The sequence below is a fragment of the Lampris incognitus genome, chromosome 5, assembly GCF_029633865.1.
Source record: "Lampris incognitus isolate fLamInc1 chromosome 5, fLamInc1.hap2, whole genome shotgun sequence".
NCBI lineage: Eukaryota > Metazoa > Chordata > Actinopteri > Lampriformes > Lampridae > Lampris > Lampris incognitus.
Window position 1 is genome coordinate 63,634,630 of NC_079215.1, and position 13,220 is coordinate 63,647,849.

The following is a 13,220-nucleotide window of genomic DNA, read 5'->3' on the forward strand; positions in this document are numbered from 1 at the left end:
AAATGAAGTGAACAAATATATATATATATATATATATATATATATATATATATATATATATATATATATATATATATATATACATACATACATACATACATACATACATATATATATATACATATATACATACATACATACATACATATACACATACATATATACACACATATATACGTATATATACATATATGTACATACATATACACACATATATACGTATATATACATATATGTACATACATATACACACACATATATATACGTGTATATATATACATATACACATATATATATTTACACATATAGATGTGCATGTAAATATACATACATATACATATAAATATACACATAAATATATACACATATAAATATATCCATACACACATACAATATACATATGATATAAATAGACATGTAAATATGTACACATATAATATACATATAAATATACATAAAATGTAAATATATTTACATATAATATAAATATATAGACACATAATGTACATATATCCCTCCGTTATCTGAACCGCTTATCCTGCTCTCAGGGTCGCTGGAGGGACGACCCTCAGGGTTGGACTACCCCGGGGCTCGAACCCAGAACCTTCTGGCTGTGAGGCGACCGCGTTAACCACTGCACCGCCGCGCCGCCTTATATGTGTACATGTAAACATACACATAAATATATCCGTAACATCCTGTTCGCATGTCTGATCTCTGTGTGGGTGTATGTTTGTCTGTTTATGCTCGTGTGTGTGTGTGTGTGTCCGTATAGTTGTGTGTTGTGTTGCCTCCTGTATCTAACCCTCCCTCTGACTCTACATCCAGGTATCCTCCAGGTGCTCCTCCTCACCTCACCAACCGGGCAACAAATCGTCCAGTTCCATCAGCTGTGCAGTGTCCCATGTAAACCCCCCCCCCCCACGTGTCTTCAGGTCCCCGGCCAGCTGTTTAGTTTGTGTGATTTTCTTTTGTGTGTTGTAGCTACTTTGTGTTGATGTCTTTGTCTCTGTAGCTACTTTGTGTTGATGTCTTTGTCTCTGTAGCTACTTTGTGTTGATGTCTTTGTCTCTGTAGCTACTTTGTGTTGATGTCTTTGTCTCTGTAGCTACTTTGTGTCTATGTCTTTGTCTCTGTAGCTACTTTGTGTTGATGTCTTTGTCTCTGTAGCTACTTTGTGTTGATGTCTTTGTCTCTGTAGCTACTTTGTGTTGATGTCTTTGTCTCTGTAGCTACTTTGTGTCTCTGTAGCTACTTTGTGTTGATGTCTTTGTCTCTGTAGCTACTTTGTGTTGATGTCTTTGTCTCTGTAGCTACTTTGTGTTGATGTCTTTGTCTCTGTAGCTACTTTGTGTCTATGTCTTTGTCTCTGTAGCTACTTTGTGTTGATGTCTTTGTCTCTGTAGCTACTTTGTGTTGATGTCTTTGTCTCTGTAGCTACTTTGTGTTGATGTCTTTGTCTCTGTAGCTACTTTGTGTTGATGTCTTTGTCTCTGTAGCTACTTTGTGTTGATGTCTTTGTCTCTGTAGTTACTTTGTGTTGATGTCTTTGTCTCTGTAGCTACTTTGTGTTGATGTCTTTGTCTCTGTAGCTACTTTGTGTTGATGTCTTTGTCTCTGTAGCTACTTTGTGTTGATGTCTTTGTCTCTGTAGCTAACCCAGTACACTAATTGTTGCACCCTCACCAGACCGAGGGTCCTAACAGTGTGTGTGTGTGTGTGTGTGTGTGTGTGTGTGTGTGTGTGTGTGTGTGTGTGTGTGTGTGTGTGTGTGTGTGTGTGTGTGTGTGTGTACCAGGGTAGGACAGTCTCTTGTCTGCGTCGTCGTTCTGAACTGCAGTTTTCCCTCGGTGGTACGTCACTAAACAGAGAAGAAGACAAGGCCTGAGAGGAGCGTCGGAGGACGGCGGCGCAGTGTTTGCCAGCAGTCTCCGCACACAGCGGCACAGCGGGGTGTGCGTGCGCAGATTGTGTGGTTGTGTAATCGACGCGTAACTTTTGTAGAGTTGTGTTTGTGTGCTTCTGTGTACATCTGCGGCGTCATCACCATGACTACGTGTATTGGTAAACCTTTATATCACATCATAACACGTATGGGAAGGCTGTCGTTGTCAGAAATGTGCAGTTACGCTGATTCCAACTTGACCTCCATCTGAGGCGTCTGAGAAACCGGTGAAGAACAGCAGCGAATAAGAACAGCAGTGATAAAGAACAGCAGCGACGAAGAATATCAGTGAAGAACAGCAGTGAAGAACAGCAGAGAAGAAGAATAGCAGTGAAGAATATCAGTGAAGAACAGCAGAGAAGAAGAATATCAGTGAAGAACAGCAGAGAAGAAGAATATCAGTGAAGAACAGCAGTGAAGAACAGCAGAGAAGAAGAATATCAGTGAAGAACAGCAATGAAGAACAGCAGAGAAGAAGCATATCAGTGAAGAATATCAGTGAAGAACAGCAGTGAAGAACAGCCGAGAAGAAGAATATCAGTGAAGAAAAGCAGTGAAGAACAACAGAGAAGAAGAATATCAGTGAAGAACAGCAGTGAAGAACAGCAGAGAAGAAGAATATCAGTGAAGAACAGCAGTGACGAAGAATAGCAGTGAAGAATATCAGTGAAGAACAGCAGTGAAGAACAGCAGTGACGAAGAATAGCAGTGAAGAATATCAGTGAAGAACAGCAGTGAAGAACAACAGAGAAGAAGAATATCAGTGAAGAAAAGCAGTGAAGAACAGCAGAGAAGAAGAATATCAGTGAAGAACAGCAGAGAAGAAGAATAGCAGTGAAGAACAGCAGTGAAGAACAGCAGTGACGAAGAATAGCAGTGAAGAACAGCAGTGAAGAACAGCAGTGAAGAACAGCAGAGAGGGAGATAGCAGTGAAGAAGAACAGCAGCGAAGAAGAACAGCAGGTCTGTTCAACCTCTGCAGCAGGATAATGGACTTCTCCTCCAGTTTGGCCGAGTCAGGAGCAACGTGTCGGTGTGATGTCATCTGAGTCGGTGCCAAAGCAGGAGGGGAACAGTTTTGCTGCTTTCCGCCGCAGTTTGTTTTCATCATTGTAAAGGAAAGCTACACCCAGAGGAAGACAGGCGTTCCGTCACCTCACCTCGTGAAGACGAAGGAGACACGACAGCCGACAACCTCACACATAGGTTGCGTGCGCGTGCGTACGTGTTCGAGCGTGTGCACGTGTGACTCACCGCTCTGACTCTGCGTGGGTCCGATCCAGCGACTCCGTCTCTTATCCGACACTGTTCAAACAAGACAAGGTCCGCATCAGTCTGTGATGCCGCGGCATCTCTCAAGGTCACAGTTTGTGGCATCACTTGTGAGGCCAGACGTGTTGCGCCAGGCACCCCCCCCCCCAATGTCGCTGTGCTGCTCTGGCACAGGGTTGTGTAGTGTGTGTAACACGGGACAGGGTTGTGTAGTGTGTGTAATACGAGACAGGGTTGTGTAGTGTGTGTGTAACACGGGACAGGGTTGTGTAGTGTGTGTAATACGAGACAGGGTTGTGTAGTGTGTGTGTAACACGGGACAGGGTTGTGTAGTGTGTGTAACACGGGACAGGGTTGTGTAGTGTGTGTGTAACACGGGACAGGGTTGTGTAGTATTGGGGAAAACACGGGACAGGGTTGTGTAGTGTGTGTGTAACACGGGACAGGGTTATGAAGTGTGTGTAACACGGGACAGGGTTGTGTAGTGTGTGTGTAACACGGGACAGGGTTGTGTAGTGTGTGTGTAACACGGGACAGGGTTGTGTAGTGTGTGTGTAACACAGGACAGCGTTGTGTAGTGTGTGTGTAACACGGGACAGGGTTATGAAGTGTGTGTAACACAGGACAGGGTTGTGTAGTGTGTGTGTAACACGGGACAGGGTTGTGTAGTGTGTGTGTAACACGGGACAGGGTTGTGTAGTGTGTGTGTAACACGGGACAGGGTTGTGTAGTGTGTGTGTAACACGGGACAGGGTTGTGTAGTGTGTGTGTAACACGGGACAGGGTTGTGTAGTGTGTGTGTAACACAGGACGGGTGCACAACACAATCCACCACTGCTGGCAGATCAGAGCTCCAGCTCACGTGATTCATACAAAGTAACAATGTAACAAAAGTTACATTATTCTGTTCTGTTCTGTTCTGTTCTGTTCTGTTCTGTTCTATTCTATTCTGTAATACTCTATTCTGTTCTGTAATACTCTATTCTGTTCTGTAATACTCGATTCTATTCTGTAATACTCTATTCTGTTCTGTTATACTCGATTCTATTCTGTAATACTCTATTCTGTTCTGTTATACTCGATTCTATTCTGTAATACTCTATTCTGTTCTGTTATACTCTATTCTATTCTGTAATACTCTATTCTGTTCTGTTATACTCTATTCTATTCTGTAATACTCTATTCTGTTCTGTTATACTCTATTCTATTCTATAATACTCTATTCTGTTCTGTAATACTCTATTGTGTTCTGTTATACTCTATTCTGTTCTGTTATACTCTATTCTATTCTGTAATACTCTATTCTGTTTTGTTATACTCTATTCTGTTCTGTTATACTCTATTCTATTCTGTAATACTCTATTGTGTTCTGTAATACCCTATTCTATTCTGTAATACTCTATTGTGTTCTGTAATACTCTATTCTGTTCTGTAATACTCTATTCTGTTCTCTTCTACTCTATTGTGTTCTGTTATACTCTATTCTGTTCTGTAATACTCTATTCTGTTCTCTTCTACTCTATTCTGTTCTGTTATACTCTATTCTATTCTGTAATACTCTATTCTGTTCTGTAATACTCTATTCTGTTCTGTAATACTCTATTCTGTTCTGTAATACTCTATTCTGTTTTGTTATACTCTATTCTGTTCTGTAATACTCTATTGTGTTCTGTAATACTCTATTCTGTTCTGTAATACTCTATTCTGTTTTGTTATACTCTATTCTGTTCTGTAATACTCTATTCTGTTCTGTAATACTCTATTCTGTTGTGTAATACTCTATTCTGTTCTCTTCTACTCTATTCTACTATATGCTACTCTATTCTGTTCTATTCTGTTCTGTTCTACTCTATGTCGACTAGAAGTAGGACCAAAGTCTTTGTCTGGATCAAAGTTGTGTTGCTACTTTTGGAATAGGGGAAGCGCATCCGACAACCACACACACGCACACACACACACACACACACACACACACACACACACACACACACACACACACACACACACACACACACACACACACACACACACATACAAAGAAATGAATTGCCCATCGTGTGTTATCATTCATTAGGTGCATGATTACAGTGAATAATAACGGACCGTTCATTTGGTTTTACTGAGGGCTCCAAGAGCTCACACGGGGGGGGGGGGGGGGACAACTACTGACATGTCAGCAGCTCGAGCTCAGGTTGTCGTAACAACCTGGAAGATTTAAAAAGTGCGTTGTTTTTTATTCCCGTAATACCGAGATGTAATGCAGCGATGCCGCCCTCTATGGTGTGTGTGTGCGTGTGTGCGTGTGTGCGCGTGTGGTAAAACCATGTCGGTGCGCTCATTTGAGAACGTGCACATTCTGAAATGTGCACGTCTGCAAGCAACCGAGTGTTGCCTTTCCACACGCGCCTGCACGCATGCATCTGCAGGTGCACGGTGCACGTGGAAAAAAAATGAGCATGCAGTAATGGTGTGCGTGTGTGCGTGCGTGTGTGTGCGTGTGTGCGTGCGTGTGTGCGTGTGGTAACTCACGTCTCCTCTGGAGGACTTGCACGGTGGGCCCAGCAAAACGGGTCAGCAAAATGAGCAGCAGCACGACGCACAGCAGGGCGGTCACCACTTTGTAGCCCGTCAGTCCTCGGCAGGCCGTTAGTTCTAGAGAGTGTAGGGGACAACGCCGACCGCTCACACACCGCAGCACATAAAACACGTGCAGCACCAAGGCAACGCCTTGCTGCGTGCTGTGAAGGCTTCACACACTACAGGGATGGGTCCGAGACCTGCTTGGCCCCGGCATTCAACGTGTACTCGTATTCTAGGAGGAGACTCGCACTAGAACGAGCAAGGCCGTCATTTTGACGGTTCTGGATTTTCAAAGTTTCTTAACTTTGCGAGGAAATGACACAGACCTGCAAATGCATATATTGGCATTAAGATGAGCTTTAGATCAATTGCTCAAAAAAAAAAGTTATAAGATCTACCCAAAACGACCACGAGCGGTCAAAAAGACTGCTCGTAATTTGCGCGTGATCGTTGCTCTGTCCTAGAAACAGACCAGCGCCCTCCAGTGCAGAGAAATAGTCTAGACTTGATTTTGGATGACGTCCAACAGGTCCGGTTACAGACGCCGCTACAGACGCACCAGGACCACCACCGAGGCGCTGCAGGATTTACAGGCGCTGGACAGCCGCCATTTTAAACTGTTTGAAAAATAGTATTAAAGTTGTTAAAATGTTAATTTTGGTGTCAGCTAGTTTCATAACAGACACGCTAACATATGTAATGCATTAATATCTCAACTGGGTATTTACCTTGACAGAATATAGAGTTTAAAAACCGGCCGTCATTTTGACCGCCCATGGTCGTTTTAGGTAGGAGTGAAAACCCTGTCGTTCTAGTGCTTTCTTAAATAAAAACGTCAACTTTGGTTGTAAAGTGGTGTACAAATCAAACATGTGGACCACAAAATGCCACCCCCCCCAAATAAACCCCAAAACCAAAACACCCTCCAAATGATTTGTGAATGAAACCACCCAACAGACATCCACATATTCACACGTAACTGCCAACACACCGACACAGGCAGTAAAACAGCGATCCTCAATTAGGTCCTCAGGTACCACCAGGGCTTCTGTAATGACCACAGGGTCTGTACAGAAACTCCCCAAAGATGACGTCTTATCTCTTGACGGTGTAGGAGGTCGTTCAGGGCTGTTGGCGTAACAGAAGGATTTCTCCATAATGACGCAGGAAAAAGAGAAATCCAGTCATGATGGAATGTCATGAAGGAATGTCATGATGGAATGCCATGATGGAATGTCATGAAGGAATGCCATGATGGAATGTCATGATGGAATGTCATGAAGGAATGTCAAGATGGACTTATGACATTCCATTTAAATTTGCAGCGGATAGGAATCATGCTACTACAGATGTTTCTTTGGAGCAATAAAGGAAACAATTTCTACTTCCGAGCTGAATTTTGGGAGTTCCTAAATTAAGATTATATAAAGGTCTAACATCGAATTGGACGCAACCTTGAGATTAGAATTTGCTTGTGCGACAGCAAACCAAGATTTCTCCAATCCATGACGTTTATTGAGGAAAAGATGGCGCATCTTTTTTGTTTGTGTTTGTTTTTGGATTGAGGCCCCTGGTGTTCTGTTACGCTCACCTGTCATTCCAGCCGGAGCCTGTCCCAGAGCTAGCTAGCTATGTCCCACCCACGGGTTTACACTGAAGCTGCAATATAGCGCCAGACGCTAGGTGTCAGTAATGCAGATTCACTCCGAACGACTGTACTGGTCAATCAGGATAACAAACTACAATTATTCATTGCAAAGAACTAAAATATTCCCACGTAATTTTCAGTTTATCAATTATTAGAGCCCATATTAACTGGTATCCAATAATATATATGCAATACAAATATAAATGTAAAATATAAATTCAATTACGACACATCCAACTTTTCCTGCTTTCCTACTTTCCCCCCTCCATCTTGTTTTTGTCTCTCGTGTTTGTTGATTGATTTGGCTACCACGTTAGTAAAGCCAGAGGCCAGACGCTGTCAAACAGCATTTTTTTTCCCCTGGACTACTGTCACGATTTTCAGGAATGTATATAGTATTGTAAATATCACCCAACTATCTAGTGGGTGTTTGGGGGCGTTGCTGGAAATGTCTTGGAAATGCCGTCAAGTTCCTGAGCAACAACAGCAGAACTGCACCTCTTCCCGCCCACATGTCAGATATTACCACTTTCATATGTAGGAACACTGGGAAATTGTACACAACACGGCCTTTGGGAATAACCTTTTCCCCCACTGTGTCGGTCTTGGAGCCGTGTGCTCTTCCCGGCCTTGAGGGTCCCCTGCTCTGCCCCTGAACATGTGACTGGCAGAACCTCTTTATGAGCTGTCAATTAAGGCCGGTGTCGCTGACAGCAGGACTCCGCGTGGTCTCGTGTTGGCGGTCTGAGCCTTCCGAGGTGTCCTATTCTACACTAGTAGAGCGCAAAGTCCCACCGACCATTTAAACTGTGTTTAAAATGGCCTCTCTAGAGAGGCTCTGGTGACGTCTCGGCCATCGCATGCAGATTTCACCGGGAACCTGACTTGGAGACGCGCATTTTGGACTCATTATGTGGTGATAGCTAAACTTTGCACTGATGATGTCATCTGATTATGTCATATAGAGGCATCAAATTCAAATTGAGACTAATTAGTCGGTGAAAAATGACCGTGACTCAGTGGGGAAAACACCTTGCAGCGCCTTAAACCAGCCGCCAGAATGTGGAAACCAGCAGTGCTGGTGGAACTCGAGGACCTGATTGAGGACTGCCGTGGTAAGCCCACCTGAGCACTGGACCGTCAGTGAGGCACAGCTGGCGACCTTCATTCCTCCCTCCTCGGTGATATTGAACCCCGTTGAAGTCTTGCTGCCTTGGGACCAGATGGGCTTGCCCTGACAGCCCACCTTGCTCTCACACACCTTGGCTAAAAGGCCCCGGACGGCAGGCCAACTGACGTAACACAGAGAGTCGAAAGAGGGACGGGTGGTGGAGACGTTCAAGACGGACACGACGACGTCTCCCGTACAGGATTTGTCCTTCCATTGGACTGTAAAGACACCCAAGGTTGGTGAAGGAGGTTTGCCTGCCGGAGGGAGGGGGGCGATGCTGGGGCTAACATCTGGACAGGTGCATGAAGGGATGGGGTTAGTGGAGCTGGCCTTGGTGTGGTTGCTGGGAATAACTGTTGGTTGGGTGGAGTGGCTCAAGTTTGGGTCTGATTCTGTTTGGGGCAGAGAGGAGGAGGGGGGGGGAATAAGGCAAAGATGAAAATCAGTATTCAGTGCATGAAATACAAAGAGCTATTTACTCAGACTGGTCAAGAACTATGCTAGCAGAGGACACTAAACTCCAATCTGGTCATCTGACATGTTTTCACACAACCGCGGCATCCATCCCTTATCCGAACCGCTTATCAGGCTCTCAGGGAGGCTGGGGCCCATCCCAGCATCACTGGACGCCCTGGACAGGCCGGTGGAGGCCCTGATAGTCCTACACACCTAGGGACAAGGTAGTACGGCCGATCCACCTGGCCCACAGGTCTCCGGACTGTGGGAGGAAACCGGAGCCCCCGGAGGAAACCCACGCAGACACGGGGAGAACAACCATGGCAAGTCTAAATCTAAACTAGAGTAAAGTCAGACTCCTTGTCCAGGACGGTTAGACGTGTGAAAGGTGGATAGGATAGATAGCCAGTACCGACTACAGGGTGTCTGTATAATGGCGGGGGGAGCTTCCGGCCCTTTCCGGAGCTTCTGGCCCTTTCCGGAGCTTCTGGCCCTTTCTGGAGCTTCCGGCCCTTTCCGGAGTTTCTGGCCCTTTCCGGAAGTTCGAGCAGAAACACAGAGGCGGTCTCCTAGTGTGGACTACCCGGTGGTTTTGTGCGGAGTCTGCGTTGGTGTCGTCGTGCGGAATGGGGGGAAGTGTGTGGAAGGTGTCTGGCTGAGGGAGTCTGGCGTGCCGCGTCCCGTGGACCCAAAGACCACGGCCCTGACCGGAGCTGCACCCGAAGAGCAAACAGTCTGAAGCGGAGTGGGCTAGGCTAACTGCTAGCCTGCTAGCCCATGCAGACCGGCGGTTCCCTGGGCAGAGGAGGTTTTGGCCTGCGCTGCACCGACTGAGTGGACTGTGTCGTCAGCTGGGACTCTTTGCTTCGTCCTCCATCGTTGTATGTTTTTGGTGGTGTCGTTTATGGCAAATTTTGGATGTGTGTGTTTGTTTTTGTCTTTTGTGTTGCACGAAATTTTGTTTCTTCGTGTACGCGTGTCGTCACCGTCTCAACGTAACGGCCTACTCATATTTTCAAGTGTTTCAAAAACAGAATAAACTGAAACAAAATGGAGAATACATGATATTTCTCAATCATTTCACACAAAAGGTCATGACTATGTATGACTACTAGAAGAACCCCGCTACAATGTAGCGGTTTGGTTCTCCACCCGTCTAAATCTCCCTCCTCTTCATCCTCCCCCTGCCCCTAAACCCCCCCCCCCCACTCCAACTCCCTCCCCCCAAATGCTCAGAATCATCTGAAATGCTGAGAAAAGTGGTTTTTAGCCAGTTTTAGAAAAATGCATATTTTGCATAATTATTATAATTATTTTAATTTTCTGGTCCTCTCTGGAACAATACCTACCACCTCCAAAAAAATGAGGATCATAAATGCATTTTTGCAAAAATGCATTTATTTTGCATAATGCCAAAACATTTCTAAGTCCCAGAATTTCTTTTTTATATAGGTGAAAAAAATCAAAGATGCTCGGAATCATCCGAAATGCCGAGAAACGTGGTTTTTAGCCATTTTTAGAAAAATAGATATTTTGCATATTTATGCATAATTATGCATAATTTTAATTTAATTTCTGCTATTTTTTATAGGTGCCCCTGATCATCCCCAATAACCTCCAGAAAGAATCAAGGCCCCGAGTGCTTTAGTTTGGCCGTTTATAGACTCTCACACAGACACACATGGTGACAATACAGGAGTAGATGGACCTACAAATAACGCTGTCTGTATGTCAATAGTCATGTGTAGTCGTCACCTTTTTGTGTGAAATGATTGAGAAAACTCACGTATTCTATATTTTGTTATTTTGTTTCAGTTTATTCTGTTTTTTGAAAGACTTGAAAATCTGAGTAGGCCATTATTGTAGGACGGCGACGGTGTAAGAAATGGCAACAAGTTGTTCCCCATCCCTGAATAGCAGCTTTACAAAGAGCAGTCGGTGAATTGCACACAGTGAACACAGCTGCAAATGGTCGAACATAAGGGAAAAACAAAACAAATGGAAACAATAAAAAAAACTTAAACTCAGCAAAATAAACTCAGCAAAGTTTTCATAAAAAGGATGCTACTACTGATCGCCCTCGGATAAAACACATTCTGATGCTGCTTTTCATATTTCAGTCGCAACAGCTTGTGGAGGGACTACCTGTCCAGTCTGGCCTGGGAAGGCCTTGGGATCCCCCAGCAGGAGCTGGAGGGCGTGCTGGGGAGAGGGACGCCTGGAGTGCCCTACTTAGCTTGCTGCCACCGCGACCCCACCCCGGAGAAGCGGTTGAAGATGAGATGAAGTGTGATAGTTTGTGGAAGGATGACTGTGCCCTAATAAATCTTTTAGAGAACATCCTTGTTGAATAGGTCAAATGTGAATGGCTTCACTGAAGCTGCCTAACGCCTGTAAAGCTAGCTAACGCCTGTAAAGCTGGCTGTAAAGCTAGCTAACGTCTGTAAAGCTGGCTGTAAAGCTAGCTAACGCCTGTAAAGCTCGTCTGTAAAGCTAGCTAACGCCTGTAAAGCTCGTCTGTAAAGCTGGCTAACGCCTGTAAAGCTGGCTGTAAAGCTAGCTAACGTCTGTAAAGCTGGCTGTAAAGCTGGCTAACGCCTGTAAAGCTGGCTGTAAAGCTAGCTGACGTCTGTAAAGCTGGCTAACGCCTGTAAAGCTGGCTGTAAAGCTAGCTAACGTCTGTAAAGCTGGCTAACGCCTGTAAAGCTCATCTGTAAAGCTGGCTAACGTCTGTAACGCTGGCTAACGCCTGTAAAGCTGGCTAACGTCTGTAAAGCTGGTTAGCTTCTGTAAAGCTGGCTAGCTTCTGTAGATAATAACTTGTGTAAATTCCAGCTTGGACTCTTCTCGTGAATCGGACCAAACCATTGTCAGCATTCAAAGATATTGACTGTGTAAAGGTTTCTAGTCCATCCGGCATGCAGACCCCCAGGGGTCACTTCCAAGGCTGCTCACAAATCAACACCCTCGACGTCTCACGGAAAGAGGCGCCATATTGTAGCGAACTCGGGGGCCCGACAGGGAACCGCCGCGGCCGGGACGCGAACCCGCGTCGCCCGCACCACGGGCGCCAGTCGACTAAAGGGGTCCGACCCGTTAGCCAAAGGCTAGCGAGTCTATTGGCGCGTGCACGTTACACTATTTCTCCAACCAATACTAAGCACGCGTTCTTCTCACAGAACGTTTGACTGGCGCGTGTCAATCAGCATTTTGATCACCTGTTGCTGACGTTGACCGGAAAACCCCGCAGGCTCGCGGCCTCTCCCCGCGCTACAGCCTGTTCATCTGATACGTGTTGCACCAACGCATCTCCGACATACGGAGGAGGTGAGGTCGAGTTGTTCCTCTCTTAACGGGGACATGGCTTAGTATGAAGGACAACTGATGCCCCCAATATATATATATATATATATATATATATATATATATATATATATATATATATATAAACATACACATGTCCTCTCGTCCATCTTCTTATTCTGCATAAACACTCCAGTGTCGACGAGTCAACTGCAAACATAGTCTTGCTGTTTGCAGAATATCATCCCAATTAAGTAATTATAATCAAATAAACTATGTAACGGCGTGATTAAGAGACACACAGGCCTTCTATATAAATACTTCTCATGTGTTTTGACCTCCATCGTGTCCTCTCCTATAGTCCCCCCCCTTTTTTTTCTTCCAAAAGAGAAGTTTTTCCTTCACCGTGTACATTTCAACAGGACTCGTCTTCTCGACCCGATGCTCTTTTACAGCAGAAGAAGAAGTTTAGAGCGGCGGCTCACTGACCTGCTTCCACCGGCACCAGAGTCAAGGCGGCCAACAGAATCCAAGGATCCATCCCAGAGACGAGAGTGAGAGAGCGAGACAAGGGCAACACACCACACAAGGCTGACAACAAGAAAACTGATGAGAAAGGAAACGATGCAGAGGAGTAACCGACCAGACGGCCCTCCTCGTTTTCTCCTCCCCATCATGTCTCCCCCCCCCCCCTCTCCCTCTCTCTCTCCCTCTCGCTCGCTTTTGTGATTCGCCTCGTCGCCGGTCTGCTGTTGCTGCTCGTGCAGAGGTGCAAGATTCCTCACTTCAAAGCAAGCTTGAAAAAACAGGGGAGAGAGAGAGAGAACGAAATGACGAGAAGGGAG

At 45.2% G+C, this 13,220-nt stretch overlaps 1 protein-coding gene across 1 annotated transcript in view; it reads right to left on the bottom strand.

The window, feature by feature from the left end:
• LOC130113074 (uncharacterized) overlaps positions 1–12,959 on the bottom strand; it is a 20,065-nt gene extending 7,106 nt beyond the window's left edge. Inside the window, exons 1-5 of the mRNA XM_056280585.1 lie at positions 12,865–12,959; positions 8,571–9,008; positions 5,747–5,869; positions 3,200–3,250; positions 1,796–1,861 (exon numbers count right to left, since the gene is read on the bottom strand). Coding sequence (XP_056136560.1) covers positions 1,796–1,861; positions 3,200–3,250; positions 5,747–5,869; positions 8,571–9,008; positions 12,865–12,916 — 730 coding nt within the window. The 5' untranslated portion in view covers positions 12,917–12,959. The remainder of the gene's footprint in view (positions 1–1,795; positions 1,862–3,199; positions 3,251–5,746; positions 5,870–8,570; positions 9,009–12,864) is intronic.
• Positions 12,960–13,220: the final 261 nt, after the last annotated feature.